Source organism: Acomys minous (assembly GCF_964271855.1).
Source record: "Acomys minous genome assembly, chromosome: 3".
NCBI classification, from domain to species: domain Eukaryota; kingdom Metazoa; phylum Chordata; class Mammalia; order Rodentia; family Muridae; genus Acomys; species Acomys minous.
Genome location: NC_140485.1, coordinates 32,873,043 through 32,893,138, shown reverse-complemented (window position 1 = coordinate 32,893,138; position 20,096 = coordinate 32,873,043). Strand labels below are relative to the sequence as shown.

The following is a 20,096-nucleotide window of genomic DNA, read 5'->3' as shown; positions in this document are numbered from 1 at the left end:
CTAATCTCAGCACTGGGGAGACAGAAGCAAGAAGATGTTTGTGAGTTCAAGGCCAGCCTGGTCTATATAGAGAGCTCCAGGACAGCCAAGACTATATCAAGAGACCCTGTCTCAAGAAACCAAAATAAAACAAAATATGCTTCGTCTTATGTATTGAGGCAAGGTCACTCGTTGACCCTGCACTTGCCTGTTTGACTTTGCTAGCTACTCAGCTTGATCCTACCTAGGGCCCTGCTCCACCTCCCTAGCTCAGGGACTATAGGCCTGGAATTATAGGACAGCCATCATGCCCTCCTGGCCTGATTCTCACACTTGTGTGGTGAGTTCTGTAACAAGTGAGCCATCTCCCTGAACCCTCACTGTGTGCCATAGGGGAGGAAGAGACTGCGATCAGAGCTTCCCCTCAGGACCACCGCAGGGAAAGAGCAATGCAAAGGAATCCTCAAGTGGCGTTTCTGACAACAAACTACAGACAAGGTGACAGAAGAGGTTGTCACAAACGGAAGATCATTTCGGAACGGAATATGATTCCCCAAATATAAAAAGCATAGAGTCTGTGTGGCGTTAACCCTGGGGTGAAGAGGAGTGAGGTGTGAGGCTGACTAGCAAGGAAGCCATGTGTTGAAGCCAAAGAACGTGAGCTCTGTTTAAATATCCCTAGTGGAGATTTCTGTAGGCTTGAGGGGACTGTTTCTTTTGGGGGGGGGGGGCTTGCTCGGATTTATTTGTAAAAATAGCATAGGACACTGGTCATCTGTAAATAGTGTGTAGGTGGATGTGTCACACCAGTCCATCTGTCTTCACATTTGCAGAAGCCTTTTCTATGGGGCCTTCACAGGGGCCTGGGCACCTTTGGGAGCCTGAGCTGGGGCCGAAGCCTGGGCCTTAGCTGCGGCTTTCGCCTTGGTTTGGACCTTGAGCTGTGGTTCGTACAGCCTACGACCCTAGTTCATGTAGCTTCGAATCTTCTTCCCAAACTTGGGATGAGCGATGAAAGCAAATCGGCTGAGGTTGCGACTGGGGCCCTTTGGCATCTTGGGCTTAACGGCCTTAAGCCTCACAAGGGCTTTCATGGCCTCTGCACAGCACTTACTGCTTTTGCGTTGTTTGCCTGCGTTTTCTTCAGGCCTTTCTTGTTGTGCTTCTTGGCAAAGCACATGTTCCTCAGGAACTTGGGGTCAACCCCCTTAAGAGATTCGTATCTTTGTGACCGGGGTTTTTTGATGCCATTTCTGTTCCGTTTGCGGGACTGGTTGTGTGTGGTGCGGTTCTTGGACTTGGCCATGTCTGCACTGTAACCTGAGGCTCCCACAGCGCCTGGGACTGAAAGAGAAAGACAAGGGGGCTGTTTCTGTCACTCCTGTTTATGCCTGTTTCTAGCTTGGTTGACTGAGCTAAGGTGCAAGCAATAAATAAAGAAGGCTGTATTTCTATTAATTCCAAGTTTGTTTTTGTGCCAATAGCACAGGTAGAGGATGGACCTTATTCTTACCTGATCAATATAGGCATTGCGGATCAACAACAAATCTTCATATTGGCAAGCAGGCCAGTCAATATCTTATTACTATTTAATAAGAATCACCCTGTCATTGCCCTAGCAAGGAAAATATTAGTAGAAAAGTTTATGTTAAATACTATAAATACTGATGGACTGTAGAGATCAGAAAATGGGAAAGCACCGATTTTCAGATCCTAGAGCTAGGTAGTTTTGGTTGGACTAGTCAGTTGCCATTCAAATTTCTACTTCTTTATCAGAACAGTAGAAGAAAAGACCACACGGAATGACCTCAAGCCCACATTTCAGTTCTGAAAATCAACTCGTGAATATTCTAATATGAATTTTCATTAGGTTAAAATGTAACCATAAGATGAAACCAGATGACTAAGCCATAGCATGCTCCAGGAAAATATGAAGTGCTGTGCTGAAGTGCACTTAAATTTTGTGTGTGTGTGTATGTGTGTTGTGTGTACATGTGTGTGTGTGTGTGATGTGGTATGTATGTGTGGTGTGTGTTTGTGTGAGATGTGGTATGTGTATGTGTGTGTGTATATGGTATGTGTGTGTATGTGTGTGTGTGTAGTATGTACTGTGTCTGTGAGGGGTGTGTGGAGGTATGTGGTATGTGTTTGTGTACATGTGTGTGGGGTGTGTATACATGTGTGTGATGTGTGTGTGGTATGTATGTGCACCATTACTGACATACATATGGTAAGTGTGTTTCACTACATATCCAGAAAACAGCTGATAAGAGATACATCAAATTCAAGGTTGGTGACTTCAAGTGAATTGTTGTCAGTAGTATTGCATCCTTATAGAAAAGAGTCAAATTGAGACAGGATATACATAAGGCATCATTTTGTCATAAATACCCACTTTAAATTGTGGAGAAGTGGGAACACGTGGTTGAACTTTTGTTGTTGTTGTTGTTTTTGTTTTTTCAGAAAAATCTGAGGGGCGTTTTTAAAAATTGCTTGTGATTTTTAGGCTGATTAGCATTTCCATTTTCACTGCAGTTTGTCTCCCTTTTCAGAGTGGATCTGTAAAGCAGACTCTGATATCACAGGAGGCCCTTTCCACAGAGTTTGATTGGTTCCTAATCACACTCCCTGCAGGAAGGAGATGGGTAAAGAGGCTGAACTTACACAATGCCAGGCCTCTGGTAACCCTGCCGAAGAGCTCCAGAAACTCTGCCAGGTCTAATCAAGAGGAAGATGTGGTTGGTCTTTTTCCAGATTTCTAATTTCTTGCTTTGATTCCTTTACTTTCTTTCTTGTCTCGAGACAGTCTCCCCTCTGTAGGTCTGGCTGGCCTTTGTAGAGGAATTGTAGTCCAGCAACATGGCTGGTCTGATCACTTCCAAAGACCTTCTAGGTCTGTGTAATCCAGCTGGAATGTGCACACACCCTTAGTATACCCTTAGTACAGCTTTAATCCCAAAAAAATGAAGGTAAAGATAATTTGTAGAAGTTACTCATGGTTTGAAAGTGATATTGTATTGAGAGGCAAAGTGATGAATCAGAGAAAGATTTGATGGCATAGGATAATCCCATCTCTTGAGATCAGAAAGGAAAGAAAAGCTACTTAAAAGAGAGCAATGTAGAAAAAGAGAGAGAGTTTTACTGGGACAGTGTTTACAGAGACAGGTTGAAGAGAAAATAAGCTAGACACAGGTTAAGACAAACAAACCAGAGAATGAGAAAGAGCCAGAAGACTAAAACAGATTGCTAGAGTTAGTTTGAGGCCAAACAGAGCAATTCAGTCTGAAGCTGATAGAAGCCAGTTTGACTCAGTCAGCTTGGAGAAGAGTTTAAGACAGAACAGCTGAGCTGAACCAGCCAGCCAGAGTATGAGAAGAACTGGAAAGAGTGAGCTTATTCAGCAGGAATTCTCAGAGGCTCAAAACACTTTAGGCCTAGATTAGATTGTGTGGAAGCTAGAAGCTTCCAGAACTAGGCCTAGGTTAGTAGACAGAGGCAGTAAGCCTAGGAGACAATTACATGAGGTAAATAAAAGTTACTTTTACAGACCTTAATCTCACTATGTAGACCAAGCTAGGCTCAAACTCACAGAGATCTGCCTAATATTGTCTCCTGAGTGCTAGGATTAAAGACATACCTCACCATGTCTCTCTGTCTCTCTGTCTCTGTCTCTGTCTCTGTCTCTGTCTCTGTCTCTCTCTCTCTCTCTCTCTCTCTCTCTCTCTCTCTCTCTCTCTCAAGCTTATATACATCTTAGTCATGTCTATTCAAATCCTGTATGTGTTTGAGATATTTTAGCTTTCTAGTACTTTTGCAGCGAATGAAAATAGTTTTAAAATTTGAAATTGCATAGCACAAATACGTTACATAAAACTTGATTTAAAAATAGATGAATATCAAATAGGGAAAAACACAAAGATCTTCTTTATACAACTTATCTGCCTTTTGTTTTAAAAGGTTCTTAAAGCAAGCGACAGAGGCTCTGGAGATAAGTTCATCTTTAGCAAGGCTAGCCACACACCCAAACAAGGTAACTTGTTTGATGGAAACCCACCCTGGGTCTAATTTAGAAGTTTCCCATTTATGTCAGGTCAGATTTGGGAAGGCTGAGTCTCACGGAAGGCATTGGTCTGACTGTCTCCCAAGCTTGATGCCCAGGGTTCATGACTGTAGTTCCTGGCACACTCATAAATATTCATACCTCCACCAATAATTTGCAAGGCAAATTCATTTGGCTTTTTCACCCCATCAATCTTATCATTAATAAGGGTGGTGCTCCAGTTTCACTTTCCTCCAAAAGAAAAGATAAATGAAATAAAGAGTCATCCTGTAAATTTAGATAGGAGTGCCTTTCACTGATTAAAAGCTGATGGGAAGGGGGGGGCATGTCTCAGCCTCTTGCTGTCTCTGGTGCTTGGGGGATGGTGATGTGTAGAACAGAGGAAGTGTTTCCAGATGTGGCTTGCGTGAGTCTGGAGAACTCCGTTATCTGGTAAGTAATACCTAGAAAAACTTTGAGGTAGATGTTAGACATGAACTGTAAAACAAAACAAACAAACAGCAAAACCCAGAAATGGTGATGCATGTCTGTAACCCCAGCACTCAGGGGCCTGAGGTAGGAGAAAGGCTGCCAGCCAGGAACTACATAGGAAGCCATGCCTCAAGAAGAAGAAAAAAAATGAATTGTAACCTACAGATATGAAGACTGCGTTCTTATCCATCATTCGGCTCCATCTGGATCCTGACCATAAACAGCTCCAGGGAATTTCTCAAGAAGCTTGCGCCTCTCTGCTTGGAAATTCAGAGACCTGTTACAAAGCTTCTCAGAATTGGCTGGCTACTGGTGGGCCTTTGAGGCATCTGCCTTTGAATTGACACAATAGCTGTGTTTCCCAATCTAACTGGGAAAAAGTTGGTTTCCATAGGGACAATTAAGAGAAGCTTATATCTATCATGGGAGACGGTGAGTATTATCTGCTCCCACAGGGCGGGATTTTTTTTTTTAAGTTTATTGAGAACAGAGCAGGAAAATTGAATTAAGCGTAAGTTAAGTAAGAAATAAAATCTTGATCATTGAGGTAGGTTATCTGAACCTGTCCGTAAGCTGTAACCTAACTCTACACTCCCTTTGAACATGAAGTTCTAAAGCCTGTAGATGAGTGGTACTTAAGGGGACTTAACAATGTGCGCGTGCATGAATGTGGATTGTCTGAGGAGCTCTTGTCACCTGAAATTCTTGTCTGCTGGACACAGTATCTTACTGTACAGTCTTGACTGGATCATGTGGTGATTCTCCTGCCTCAGCTTTCCTCTCTAGAGTGCTAGGATTATAGGACGGAGCTACCATGTTCACATCTTGCCTAGCATTGTGGCACACACCTTTAATCCCAGAAGTTGGGAAGCAGAGGCAGACGGATGGCTGCCAGTTAGAGGCCAGCCTTGTCTACGTAGCAAGTTCCAGGCTAGCCAGGGCTACATTGTGAGCCATGTCTTAAAAAGGAAAAAAAAAAAAAAAAAAAAAAAAAGAAAGAAAGAAAGAAAGAAAGAAAAAGAAAAAAGAAAAAGAAAACCAAAACCAAAACCAAACTACTAATCTTACTTGGGAAGGCAGTAGAAAGGGGTCTCGGGTGCTCAGTGCCCTCTTATCTGTTTTATTTTTAAGAGTGCACACTCTCTTTGGGCCAGTCTGAACAGATGCAGATGAGCATATATTTAATTCACTGCAAAAACACGATGGAAGAGAAATGGCTTTCCTTTCCAGATATTGACAAGAGGAAGTAAATGTGTGCCCTTTTGACATTGTGACGAAAGAATGAACGAGGGAGAACCAAGCCTCCTCCTGGGGCCTCCTTATGTTTTCCAGACTGATCTAGTCCTGTGTTCCAGAGGTCAGATGGACTGAGAGGGTTCAGGGACGTAGAAACCCAGAGGAGGAGAACTAACTCAGGATCCCTGAGATGCTTTGCAAAAGGGTCTTGGCTGGTGAGAGGAGAGATGAGCTTCTGAGAACACAGAAGTTTCTTCCTGGGTGGAGAAGGTTACTATCAGCCTTGCCCTCACGTCTACCAAGCCCCTTTTCACACTGCTCTTCTAAGAGGGAGCCTGGATAACCCACTTTGGGGGCAGGCTGTCTTTCCTCTATTCTCCCACTATGCACCAACAGAGGAATTGCCTGAGGGCTTCTAATACATCACTGTCCCTCTTTTAGTCACTCAACTAGCAGTGGCTTCAGCCCTGCCCTCTGATTGGATAATAGATCTAGAGGTGAAAGTGATGGGGTGGTAGGGTGTGGCCGAGTGGCCGTTGCTGCTTCCCTCACACCCTTGCATGAGGGAAGGTTTTCTGTCCTCAGTACCATCCAAACACAAGGTTGCTGGGATAGGGTGAGCACGTGCCTTGCCAGGGTCTTCTCCCATTTTTTCTCAGGATTTAATTAAAGGTCAGTGAAGTCTGAGGATGGAAGGAGTTGGATGTGGTTCTTCTGGCTGGTGACTATCCAAGGCCACCTTCTCTTCAGCTGAGTGACAAATCCCATGTGTTCACACTGCCCAGGGTCTGCAAGCCCTGAGAATCCTTCCAGCCTGGGAACCCAAGAGCTTAGGAAAAGTCTGGGGGAGCACAAGAAAAAACAGGATTGTCCACACCTCTTGCAGACAGGACCAGGAGGTAAGAGGGCCTCCTTCCTTGCACTACCCCAACTTCCTGTGACTAGATGCCAGCTGTGCTCTCAGCTGCTATGACCTGAGTAAGGGGTATATGTGGGGTGTTGTTTGGTTTAATCCTCTGGTTGTAGAAGACATAGGAATGGAACAAGATTGGGGCAAAGAAGAGATGATCATTATAGAGCTTTGTGCTTATGCCGAAAAGGGAGGGAAAAAGAACAAGAGGGGTGTTGCAGATAGCACACACACACACACACACACACACACACACACCACACAACACAACACATACACGACTAAGCAGTGTTAAGGTCCTTTCACACTGGGTGTGGACCGTGGTATTTTGGGGTTCTGGAATGGACACATTCGGTTTAGGCTCACTTAACCCTCCTTCCAAGAACCTCCTTTGTTCTTCAGCTGAGCTGGTGGTAAAGTGCTCTTGCTCCCTGGGATGATTCCTTTGGGCACAGTGGCTTCCTTTCCTGGGTTTGGCTTGGTTTCTGGGTAAAGGAAAAATTATGACTCCTGTTAGTTTTTATATCTTTAAGTCTCGATTTCCTGAGGTTTGTGTTTCAGGCCAAGTGAAGTAGAGAGCTGAGGAGAGCTTGGGTAATTCTAAATAAAAATTTCCTGGAATGATAATTTGTGTAAAAGCTTCTAAGGAGGCTAACTTTTACATGATGACACGGCTTGGATTGGTTCCCTCTTGGGCTGGCAATATATATTAGCTGTGTGCCTGGTCACACTGATATTCTAAGCATTACACACAATTCCTGACAGATAGTGACATCTGTATTGAGTACACCTCTGAGAAAAAATACACGAACTCAGTGGACAGTCTGAATTACACCCCAACCCCGCCCCCCTCAAAACATAGGTAAAATTGAGAAGAGGAAAGGAACATTCATTCTAGAAGAGGTGACAAAGAGAGAGAAGGAGAAAGAGAGAAAAGGGAGGTGAGAGCGACTGATAGTGGGGGAGAAAAAGGTATATGGGTGAGAGGCAAGAAGAGGAGATGGAGACACCAAGGTCTGTGAAGTTTTAGACGTCACCACCCTCAAGCCCAAGTGTCTCTCCAAACAGGTTCAGATCCAGTTTCAGGGGATCCCTCTTGTGCATCACGCTCCGCGGTCCCCCGAGGGGCTTAATTCACTCCTGCCCTCTAGGTAGAATGACTTTCGAACCTGGGAAAATAATTGCATTAGAGCAGATTACTTATAACCGATAGTTATCCGTCTTTTGCTGTTCGACAGAAGTCTATTAAACTCGGCACAGCCATTACCAGCTGAGCTCTAGAGCGCGCCTTCATTAAGAAAATTAAAACTGTGTTTTCAAACCTCAGCCAAGCCAGATCAGTCTCAGGAGTCTGTGGCAATTCCCACAGGGGTGGGGTGGGGGGTTCCCCAGGCCAGGTTTTTGCTAGAATCAATCTCTTTCCCTTTTGGACCCAGAAGATCTGGACAGAAAAGATTGAGTACGGTGACAGTTGCTGGAAGACAGGGATATCCCAGCTCAAAGAACTCGACCATTTTTTTTGCCCTGGCCGCCGCTTCTCCTCGCGTGGGTCTTTACCCAAGAGGCTTTGCGATTCAAGGCGGACACACCTACATAGGTAGCAGGTGGGATCTGTGGAGGGGGCCAAGCAGAGCCGGGAACTTTCCCAATTGACGTCTGAAGCTGGGTACACAAGTGCACGTGTGTCCCACGCGTGCGCGCTCCGATACTGCAGCTCCTGCTCCTTCCATCGAATGACAGAACAGCTGCGACACTAGCGTGGCCTGTGAGCCTTTTGTCCACCCCTAGCTCAGGCGGCAGCTAGGCAGGCGGTGGCGTGTGCCTCGGATTCTTAGGTCGCGTCCCTTTGGCAGGTTCCTGGGCCTTAGGGGACCTACTTGGGTTTCCTCTTTGGTTTTCCGACACAACCTTACGAGTGCCATTTGGAGTCTGGGCACCACTTGGCTCCAGCTTGGGGCGGAGGAAACAGGTGGGAAGAGCAGGCTGACAGGAGGTCCCGTCCCCTCCCCAGACACCCTGGGTTTTCCTAGTGCCTGGTGGAAAAGGGACTACAGCGCAAGCTCTCCCGGCAGGAGAGCAGGTCGCTCAGTGAGAGGTTGCAACTGCTGCATCTGGAACTGTGCAGAGTTGAAAGAATCATTTTTTAGCACTGTTTATTTTATCTTTTTGTTGTTGTTGCTACCTGCCTCTCCTTGCTCAGCATTTAGATTTTAGAAAAATGTTAATTACTCGGGATCCCAGCTCAAGTCTCAAAGGAAAACATAAGGGCTTTTGCGTATGTGGGGACATCCTTTCTTGGGACTCTAGGGGCAAAGAGTGGCTGCTGCATTTTTGTCAGAGAGCCCACTGATGGGAGTGCTCAGCCCTCTTTCTGTTTAGTGTGAGTCTCTGGCTAGGAAATAACAGCAGCCCTACGGCCTGGCATCAGCAGTCATATGCGGGCTTGGGAGGGGGTAGCTATTTGAAAGTGCACAATATTGTATCTAATTCTCTTTCCCACGATCTCTATTTGATACCAAAGCTTGCAAAACTCAAGTGATAGGAGTCGGCTAATAGCCGAGGACAAGGGACCATCTTTTACATCAGTACAACTTTCAAATGCAAAATCGCTGGACATTAAAAAAAAAAAAACTAACACTTGGTATTAGTGTTTTCTTTTTATCCCATGGAGCCATCACTGATTCCTTCTCTTTTGTAGCCCAACTGAGCAAACCAGAAGTGAAGCAGTCTCTCACCAGCAACAAATCCAGGGTGTTTAAAGCGAGTTCCTTGACTCACTCTTTCTTTCTTTCTTTCTTTCTTTCTTTCTTTCTTTCTTTCTTTCCCTTTAAAGCAAAACAAAAACAAAGATTTTTTTTTTTAAAAGACAGAGAGCCATTCCTCCTGGAGAGTTAATTTTGTTGCCACAATATAAGCATGGGGCCATTAACAGCTATTTGAGATGATAGTCTTAGTGATCTTATTCTTTCAATCATAATCGTCAAGTGGTTTAAGATTAATGGCGGGGTATTTTCTGTCTCTTGTGGAGGACCTTTGCATCAATCTACTTAGAACATTGACCAGACTGTCAATGTCTCCCGATTTTACTAAGCTGGATAGGCAAACACAGTAGGATTTCTACATTTCCTCCATCCGTGAGAGTTTATTGCTGAAAGGCTTCTTGTTGCGTATTTTGAGCTGCAGTGAGGTCCACTTCCTTCCTTGTGTTTGTTTTGTTGTGTTTATATACTTACAGAGACAGCTATGCATTCCATATGCATGCATATATCTGTAAACACATATATTGAAGGCGGCCCACGTGTTGTGCAGTAACTAACTTCTCTTACACTTACTGAGCTGAAAGGGGAGCTTTCAAAAAGTCGAACGCAGTGGCAGGCTTCCCCAGAGTAGACTATACTTTTAAAGTAATGCAATGAACTTCAAAACAGATTCCCTCTCATCATAACAGCTTGCTCGGTAATGAATATTGAAATTTATCTCTGTTATTACAATAGCCCCCAACAATATTTCAAGCTCAGCTGCACTGAATCGTCACCCAGAAGATCTAGGTTTTTCTCTCACCGCTGCCCTGTTCTAGAAGTGCCCCTTTCTGTGGGGCCAAAAGGTGCCTGACTAGTGGGGTGGGGGGCTGAGCTGTGAAAGCGGAATCCGCAGAGGAGCGAGGCGAGAGAGCGGATTGCGCAATCCAAGAGCTAGGCGCACTGGGGAGAAAAGAAAGGAGCGGTACCTTTTGCTGGCTCTTCTCCCTGCCCGGCGTCCTTTGCTTCCCCAGAGCCTCGTTCCTCAGACTTGTTCTCAGAAAACCTCGTAGTCTCCTTCTTTAAAAACAAAAACAAAAACTCCCGGAGAAGCTAAAGTCGTTGCGCGTGGTAGATTGCCACGCTTGGTGTGTGTGTGTGTGGGTGGGTGGGTGTCTAACTGCCCTGGGGGGGGAGACCCTTCTGAGACTGAGCAGCTTTGCCGGCGCCTTCTCCCAGAAGCAGAGGCGGCGAAGGTGGACTTGCGTTACCTGTGTGCCTCCGTCTTCCACACTGCGCAGAAATCCCAGGCGATAATTCTGGGGACCCTGGAAGCATGCCGCTGTGCATCTCAACCCTTTAAAACCATGCATCGCACCTTGCACTGGACTGGAAGCGTTGCAGTGAGATGAAGTGCAGCATATTGGAGTAAGCTCCAGCGCCCAGGCCGGGCCGTGTCCAGCAAATAAAACGAGAAAGCAGGGCCAGGGAAGAAAACACGCGTGGAAAATACCCGTTTGTGTATACATACTGTGACAACTAAGAAAGACAGAGAGTTTTGACTGCGTTGGGATCCCACTGATGTGTGCAAAAGGGGTTACCCCAAATTGGGAACTGCCTAAATTCCAAAAGCTATTCCTGTAGTCTGATAAACCTGTGAAATTTCTTCAGGAGTTTGCTTTTTTCGAATATAAGAAATGTTAGTTGGCATTCCTCGTTTCCCTTCACCAGATATCTATTTTTAATTAAAAAACAAACAAACAAACAAACCCAAACCTTCTACATTGTTCATTAAGACATATCTTTGAAAGTTAAACCTGCAAGGGAGAAAAAGCAAACTAGAGCAAAACCCCACAGAATAAAGAGGTTTAGAAAACGTATCCTTTTGCTAAGCCATTTTGGTCGTTTATTTCCCGGGGCCAAGTGAAGGTGTGGGGACCTTCTTATTTTATTATTCTTTTTGAGGCATTTATTCATTTAAGTGTTCAGCCTTGACAAACTATCCCTTTGACGCGGGCGGAACGAACGGTGGGAGTCGTAGAAAGAGTAGGTGAAGGGTGGAGGGGCGCAGAAAAACACCGTTGGCTTCGCAGGGGGTTGGCCCGCCGCGGTCTGCCCTGCTAGCCAGCAGGGGGCGCTCTGATGTAATCTGTGGACCAGCCTGCCGAGCGGCTCAGAGCTGGCGACACAGGCTTGGCCATTTCACGCAGCTGCAAGAGGAAGGGGAGGAGGCTCTTAGCTCCTAAACCCTCAACAGCGATTCCACTCGGCTTATTTACCTTCGGCTCAAAATGTATCTGCGTTTCACTTCAACTAGTTTAGTGCTCCCGCACCGACCTCTTTTCATCTGTGTCTTGAAATATACATTAATGCAACTTATTAGACGCGACGATGAATAGTCAACATTTTTTTCGCCTGTTAGTTCCGCTGATCCAAGCAGGATTTATTTGCAGATCTCACATCCCGGAGTCATAATGCACCCCCCTCCCTAAATAAAATTGGTCAAATGTTGACAACCTGTAAGCCAACCTACCACTCAAGATTACTGATGGGAAACTAATGAGAAAATATCAGATCGCCCGGCCCGAGGGCTGCCAATTAAATCTTCGCTGATTGAAAAATAAAAGCGGACTTGGGGTGTGAGCCCAGCTCAACTTGAACTATTAATTTAACATGTTGCCGGTCCGTGCCTTCCCTCACTCCATCAGCGCCTCCCCCTCTCTCATCAGCCCTCAACCTAAAAGCCAAATGTTATTTCTCGAAATATTTCAAGAGGTCCAAATCAGAATGATCATTTCTTACACGGTAAATATTAGCCCTTTAAGCAATATGATTTAACTAATTAGAAAATGTACATCATTAAGTCTCAGGGAGAGAAAAAAAAAAAGAGAGAAACAGATCTGCCAATCATTTTAAAGGAGACAGGCACCATTGAAGTGTGAAGAAATCGGCTCTAATTCAAAAAGGCAATCGGGCAGAAAAAGCCCTCAACATCACCCTGCTAGTTATTAATCAGAAAGGGCCCTGTCTTCTCCCTCCAGTCCCTCCCCTCTATGCACTGAGTTTAAGTTCGTTTTTTTGTCAGTGGCCCGTGTCATATTTATATTGAGGGTTTGTGTGCTAAAGGTTTAAAATTCGAAAATGTTTCAATATGAGGAAAACAGAATCCTCAGAAAGGGGAAAAAAAAATAGTCACATATTGGTAAACTTGTTGTAAGGCACAATTCCCACACTCCTCTTTATTTTTATTCTTTCTTCCCATTAAGTTCCTATTTTGAAACCTGCTTGGTGAGAACGCGATAAAGTCTTTGTGTTCTGTTCCCCTCCCCCTCCGTGCACCTCCTCCTTCCTCCAAAGCAGAAACAACGTAGGCTGAAAGCAGAAAAGTACAAATACATTAACAAAGCCGGACTCCCTCGATTAAAAAGGCTACGGTCTTGGCTTACACGTCAGTAATCTACAGAAATGGGGATCTGTCGGGTGGGTCTGCAGGCAACACAACACACTGAGTATTTCCTACCTATGTATAGGAGTCCATATGATGTGCAGATAGAAAAAGAAAATAAAAAGAAGTCAGGCAGGTGAGAGTGATTTTAAAGTGTGTGTGTGTGTGTGTGTGTGTGTGCGCGCGCGTGTGTGTCTTTTTGTCTATCCCACTCCTTTTCTATTCAGCTTAAAACAGCAATTTCATTACATCTAGGAGCCCCTTCCCCTCACACTCGTACTCAAGTTCTCCGTTCACCACACACAGAGCCCTTTTCCCAGTCTTCTCACTCCCAGCAGATTAACTGAGAGTGAACTGCAAAGGAAACTTTGTGAGTAGGTCCTCGGAGATGCTCGGCCCCTCCCTGGCACCTCTGAGGACTCACTTTTAAACAGCCATTGGTTAAAATAAAAAATTAGTAATCCTTGGGTATCCGATGCCCTTTTGTTATCTCTTTTTAAATTATAAAGAAGTCAGAAAGACTCACTTTCTGCCACACCCTGTTCTCTAATTACAGCCCATCACGGCTCAATTTTCCTTCTCTCTGCTTTGCTTTTAAAAAGTTTCTCCGCCTTGCATTCCACCCAGTTTCTGGGCCTTGGATTCTTATCTTTGGGCTTCTCAGGGCCTTCGGAATCTCAGCAAGCCCAGTTCAATGTCATCCTCCTCCTCCTCTTCCTCCTCCTCCTCCCCCTCCTCTTCCTCCTCCTCCTCTCCCTCCTCTTCCTCCTCCTCCTCCTCGTCCTCCTCACTAGACTTCAGGTTTGCAGGACAGAGCAGTAGCAGGCCTGAGCCGTTAACACAGCACACTTCATTCTCCCCTAGAACTTTTACTAAGGGAAGAGCTTGGAAGGAGAAAACATCTGTAAACAGCACCGTGGCCCCTGAGAGTAGGGGGCAAATTGGGACCCAGAAGCTGGGGCACTAGTAAAGTCCTGCAGAATTTGTGAAAGGGTCTTTCTGAGGGTCCAACTATAGAGAAATGAGGCAGAGGCTGGGCGACTGGGAAGAGTCTAGAGTCTTTCAGAAATACACCTCTTTTTCTGGCTGTCCCAGAGCAGATGGGAGTCTCTTACCGCTGGTCTCTGAGAAAGCTTAAATGAACACTTCTGTCAGCTCCTGGGGGTGGGACACAGAGACAATGGCCTCTGGCCATGGAGGGCTTCTTCCCAGTACAGGGGTCCCTGCGGACTCTCCTTACCTCTGTGGCTGGTATTTCATCTGAAAACTGTGGAAGGTGTCCTGCTAGATCTCTGGGACGAAAAAGACCTGGACAATCAACGTCTCCTCAATCTACTCCGAAGCTAAGAAACATTACAATAAAATTTACAGTGCCTTTAACAACTCGCAAGTAAGGCATTAAAATTCTCTGTAATTGAGAAAATATTGATTTTCAAGTGTAGAGAAAGCGAAATCGTAATTTAGCTGCAAACTTTCAGGCGAGAATATAGCAAGTTATGCCACCGTATAATAGATCCACTCTTAATTGCCCACACAACACCACATCTTTAATTGCCCTACTTTGTGAACTGATAAAGACAAAAAGATAACCCGATCAAGGCAAGCGCTTTACTATTTTTTAATCTAGAGAAAGGATCTAGAAAAATGTCTTTTTCCATTTATGTGTTTATCATTTTTTTTAAGTAGAGGGAAAAGGTCCAATGGGGAGAAAAAATAAATAAAAAGAACGGAAAACCACAGACCAGTCTAAAAGCCACTCACGGTAGCAAATCCGTTGATATTCTTTACTAAAGGAGGAACGAAGCCAATGCATTTAGAGCAAATGCATTCACAGGCAAAATTGCATCCTCCTTGAACGAAACAAACCTAGGTCTATTTTGTTACTTTACTCCCCCGCATCCCCCCCCCCCCCCGCCGCCAGTCCTGGGGCAGGGGCGGCGTGCGGTATAGAATCCATTGGTAGATTGAGAGGAGGAAGAAAATCAGACTTTCTGTTATTTCTGTATCGGTTTTTGGTATTATAGAGGAGTGAAGAAGTTTTTGTGTGGTGGTTTTTCATTGATCACTCACTCTGAGCTAATGTAATTATCCTCATCAATAGGACGCTGCAGAGAGAATCATTATGTGGGTGACATTGATAAATGACCGCCCAGGAACGGCCCTCTCTCGGGCAACCCCCACATCTGACCCTCCCACACACACACAATGTAGTCATAGAAACACCTACAAGGACCTAGAGCGCCGCCCCGCCAGAGGCCCGGGAAGGAAGAAAAGCCTCAGGCGGCCGAGGTGGGGGCAGGAGGGGGGGGGGGTCCAGATCCCAAACAGTTGCAAGACAAAACCAGCCAGCCACATGCGGGACAGGGCGGAGTGGCGGGAGGAGGACTGTGCCCGCGCTGCCATCCCCTCCGCCACCCCCACCCCCCACCCCCCGCCCCGCACCAGCCGCCCAAGCACAGTTGCCTACAACAAAGTGCAAATCTGCCCTGCAGACCGGTCCATTCCTCCACACCTTTCTCCACGTGCGAACTCACTCCAGGCCACCAAGAGATGCTTGCCCAGGCACACACTGCAGAAGGATTCGGCAAAGGAGTTTAAAGGTCAGGTCATGGAACTTGCAGGCTTCAGATTCTCACGCACAGCCCCCTCCCCTCCCCTGCGCTCAAAACACCTCAAACACACAACAAACAAACCAAATACCACAAAGGCAGCGACTGGGCGACACCTCCCCCTCTGGCGCTCCCGCGTTATTTCCTGAGTGACCCCTTCTTTTCTCTTCACCTCCTAACCCAGGGCCTCTGATTATGAGATAATGGATTTTGCGATTGTTCCTGTCAGGGGCAAAGAGAAAAAGAAAAAAAAATCCCCCCACCGTACCCCACGTTTTTTATCTTTCCACTGTTTTATTTAAGCCAATGGGAAAGTATTGAGAGCAGTAATTGATTCATAATGATCCATAAATCGGTGTAGGAAAGCGGGGGTGGGGAGGCGGTGCGAAGAGAAGGGGGCGATGCTGTTTATTTATTTTATTTCTAAAGCCTCCGCTAAAGTAGCTTTGACACTGTTGGGGCTGGAGGGGAGGGGCCGCTGGGCTCCGCCGGATCATCCATCATTCCTGTCACCCAGAGTCTGCCCGGAGGAGCAGTAGACGCAATCTCCCTTCTGTCTCTACAGCGAAACTATTAATATTAAAACCTCCCTTCAAACACTGCCCCGACGGTCCCCATTCTCATCACGATTTGACCGCCAGAGTCCAGCGCTGCACCTTCCTCCAGCCCCGCTGGGACGAGGCGGGGGGGGGGGTGGCTCCCCACGCGCGCGGCGCCCTTAGTCGATCCTTGCAAAAGAAACTGTTATGTGTCCCCTTCCATCAGTTTGCAGCAGGTTCGCCTGTGCAACAAATACACTCGCGAGGGGGAGGCCTTCTGCAGGCACGACCGCGGGCAGGATCCTCCTTGCTCTTCTTGGCTTCCTCCTCCATCTCCCCTAACCCCCCCGGAACACAGGGTAGCCCTGCCTTGCTAGGGCCACTGGGCCATTTAGACAGCTCGACAGAGGACCCTCTGGCAAAGTGGCAACTTGTAGCGGAGGTCCAGGCTCCTTATCAAATTGCCTGGCCTGCAAAACTAATGGAGAATTTGTGGAGGATCCCTTTGAAGGAAGGGCTCTCCTTTTGACAGCTGCTAGAGATATTAGCCACATTTCCCTTGCCGGGTCTGCTCCGGGTTAACAGGCCCGCGGGAATGGGAGGGCCAGCCAGAGAAGAAGGACCCTTGATGGACTGGGCAGACCCATGCAGGGAGCTGGAGTCGGGGTTCGGGGTGCTGACCCGGGTATGGGCGGAAGAGAGGAAGCGTGCAAGACAGAGCATCCTCTGGACTTTTCTTTTCCTTTAAAATGTGGCTTCTTGCTCAATTCCCAACCCTTAACAGATGGCGACTGTAGCTCTCTCGGAATTTCTTGAAGAAAGGGAAACCTTTGGAGTTTATTTCTGCTTTTGCTTTTCCATATAAATAAAAAAGTGTTTTTATATTACTCTTGTTTTGGAGAACATAAGCAATTTTATTCAGACTACAGTATTTCCTTTAACACTATATGGTTGTCAAAACACCATTCCCAGTTTCTTTGCGTTTGACAGCTGAGTCTTGCTTAAATATACCCAAATCGGAACTCTTTATACTAAATAGTAAACCCGAGCTAGGAGCAAGCACATTCTGAGGGGGTATAAAAAGCACTATAAAAATTGGATAAAATGATCATCCCTCTGTCATAGAATGGGGTGGGGGTGGGGCAAGAAAATGCATAGATATTACTACAATTATCTCTCATCTCCAAACCTCTAAGGTTAAAATTAGCATGGTAAGATACAGTTTGGCCAAGATACTAAGCTTAAGATGAGTTTGTGAATTCAAACTAAGGCTCAACAGCTCTGGGCTCTACCCTTCATGGAATAATGTAATAACCCTGTAAAACACTTTTTATAAACATGAGCTTGTGACCAAGGAAACCATTCACCATTTACCTTATGGAGAGCAATGGAAGAAAAACTGCCAGTATAATTTTTTTTCCTTTCAACTGATGTGAGAGTTAGTTTATAAATGAGGAACTTGTCAGAGTTTATATCTGAGCATTTAAAGTAAACATATGCAAATATTTAAATTTTACAGAAAGATTCCATGTAAAATGGAACAGGGAAAACGGAGAGGGAAGCCGTGTGTTTCACAAGATCAGTGTGTTTGTACCAAGCACTGCCGTTTCTAGGTTTAAAGAGCAGTGCACTAATTAAAGTGATAAATTCACTTATAAAGATTTTACTTAACAATATAAAAGAAAACAATAGCGGTTTACATCCTTGCTTGTTCACATGCAGAACGTCCATGAAGGTTGTTGAAAGAGGAAACATGGGAGGGCTTGCCTGAGACACCACTATGGATTGCTTCCAAGTGTAAGCTTGCGTGATTAGTGCACTCTTCCCTTATCACGTTAGCTCATCTATCTACCTCCTGTTTATTGTCCCTCTTAAATGGAGGAGTCAACACTTAGGAGTTAGGAAAGTCTAAGCAGTGTGTTTATTATTTGGAAACTCCAAAGGCATGCAGCTGCCTTAAGCTTCTACACTTAACACACTATAGTAGACATTGTACAGTTTCAACAAACTTGTGGCTCTAGATCAGCAAATGCAGTTTTGAAAATGCTATCACTTATCTGTTCTTTTCTTTCTTTCTTTTCTTTCTTTCTTCCTTTCTTTCTTTCTTCCTTCCTTCCTTCCTTCCTTCCTTCCTTCCTTTCTCTCTCTTTTCTTTCTTCCTTCCTTCCTTTCTCTCTCTTTTCTTTCTTCCTTCCTCTTTCTTTCTTTCTTTCTTTCTTTCTTTCTTTCTTTCTTTCTTAGGAAAAGACTTGAGGCATCAAATTCTCATACTTGCATCCCTGCACATGAAGAAAGCATCTATAGTAAAAAGATACCACTGTATCATTTGTATTAAATACTAATACTTAAGCACTCTTTTAAGCTTAGGATTTCCAACTCCATAGAAGGTGTTTAACGTATCTATTAACATCTATATATAAGCCTTAATTTACGTAGTCAACACTATTTGAGTAACATGAAAGAAATACAGATAAATCACGTTTGAGCACACATTATTTCTTACGATATAAAATTAACTCAGAATAAACCCTTTATTCTAGTGGTGGGTGCATAGGCAAAAGCTTTATCTGAAATTACTTTTAAAAACATCATGCAGCTATAATAAGGGCATTCTGAATGTACTTTTTCAAGCTGGTTATAATGCACACAATTTCATACCTTTGGAAGTTTTCTGCTGATGAAACCTAAGAGTCCAAACACATAATGAAAAGCTACAGATGATAATTTTTAGAAGTGTCGGTAAATTACATCTTAAATATGCTCAACTTGCTTAGAGTGAGGGATGGGAAGCCATCACCAACTTTCGTCAGTGCACAGTAGCTGGCATCCTGCAACCTTCAAACCATTAAAAAAGCAACCAAAGCCTAACAAAAAATCAAAAATGAAATATTTATTACCGCATTTTGTGACTTAACACCTTTTTTTTAACATAACGTCACAGTCCTCATACAAGTATTTTAATGTAAATTTGACAAAGCTTAAAGGTAACAGCATTTTCTTCTAGTGAGGAACACGTGCTGAGAAAAGAGGATCCCATGGACATACAATACCAATTCCACAGCAGATCTGATACTAGCAAAAACATTCTTTTTTTTTTTCAATTGAGGTAAACACATAGAATATCTAACATGAAACAATTAAAAGACCGAACTCTGTACGAAGTTTGTTACAGTATTCTCTTGCTCCTTTTTATCCCCCAAGCTTTGAGTTCCTGATAGAATCCTACTTATGGTGCAGTGACCATGAATAACTCTGTGTGTGTGTGTGTGTGTGTGTGTGTGTGTGTGTGTGTGTGTGTGTGTGTGTGTTGAGGAAAGCTGCCCAATTTAAGATTATTTTGTCCACAGCCAAGGCTCAGAACTTGAAGTAGCCTTCGCTCTGTCTCTAAATCTTCATTGGCAAGCTCTTTGAAGAACAGTCCCCCAAAATCATAATAAGAATTGGCTTATGAAGCACAAACTATAAAGATCTGTTTGAAACTAAAGGACACATTGATGGGGGAACAAAGGCTGGGCATGAAAACACATTCTAGCCGCTGGAGTTGGAGTGATGAGGTTCAGCCAAGTGTCCATCGCGGTCCCCAGTGTGGTTCTTTTCTCATTGGCCCAACAGGTTTAAAATATACCACAGTCTCTTCTGGATAGTGAATTCACTGATGAACCAAGACAGTCATTCTTTTGGGAACAACACACATAGTGTGGAAAACAAGGATATATTTTTTTTTTCTCTTCTAAAACTATTTGAGGCAACATAACGGAGTGATCAACAGAAATGTACAAGTTTAACTTAGTCCCTATGTTTATGCTACAGTAGTTATAACTCTTGGAGTCTTTCTCCAGAGGATCTTTGCATGGACAAAGCTGTCTCAGTGAGCCCATCATTTCACATTTGTGTTCTTGTCCCATTGGTCCTCTGTTGCTTGATGAAAAATGACAAAAGTAAAAAATAATCACAGCTGTCTGGAGTTTCATATTAATTGTCACATCTGGTCAAAGTTCAGAGAGTCTTAAAATAGTTTTTGCGTGTGTTTCCTTTGTTCCTTGAGTTCCCTTATACTATTGGGCATGAATGTCCATAACCTGTCCGCCAACATTGGGATCTACAGAATT

At 44.7% G+C, this 20,096-nt stretch overlaps 1 protein-coding gene, 1 long non-coding RNA gene and 1 pseudogene across 7 annotated transcripts in view; all 3 read right to left on the bottom strand.

Annotated features, from left to right (window-relative positions):
- Positions 1 to 711: 711 nt before the first annotated feature.
- Positions 712 to 10,967, bottom strand: LOC311593862 (annotated as a pseudogene). Its single transcript, XR_014783601.1, has 4 exons — positions 10,666 to 10,967; positions 10,384 to 10,474; positions 9,392 to 9,481; positions 712 to 1,323 (listed from the first exon to the last, which is right to left on the bottom strand). The product of XR_014783601.1 is annotated as an uncharacterized misc_RNA (transcript).
- Positions 10,968 to 11,277: 310 nt separating this feature from the next.
- On the bottom strand, positions 11,278 to 15,494 carry LOC311594233. Of its 2 annotated transcripts, none has more exons than XR_014778000.1 (2): positions 15,352 to 15,494; positions 11,278 to 11,604 (listed from the first exon to the last, which is right to left on the bottom strand). It is a non-coding gene; the product is annotated as an uncharacterized lncRNA (long non-coding RNA). The 2 variants fall into 2 exon arrangements; XR_014778001.1 differs by having other exon boundaries at positions 15,398 to 15,494.
- A 3,363-nt stretch (positions 15,495 to 18,857) lies between these two features.
- The window catches only part of MEIS2 (Meis homeobox 2), a 201,107-nt gene continuing 199,868 nt past the window's right edge, over positions 18,858 to 20,096 (bottom strand). For all 4 annotated transcript variants that reach the window (XM_084776563.1, XM_084776565.1, XM_084776564.1 and 1 more), the window contains one exon: positions 18,858 to 20,096. This exon is cut by the window's right edge and continues 233 nt beyond it. In XM_084776563.1, coding sequence (XP_084632689.1) covers positions 20,043 to 20,096 — 54 coding nt within the window. In that variant the 3' untranslated portion in view covers positions 18,858 to 20,042.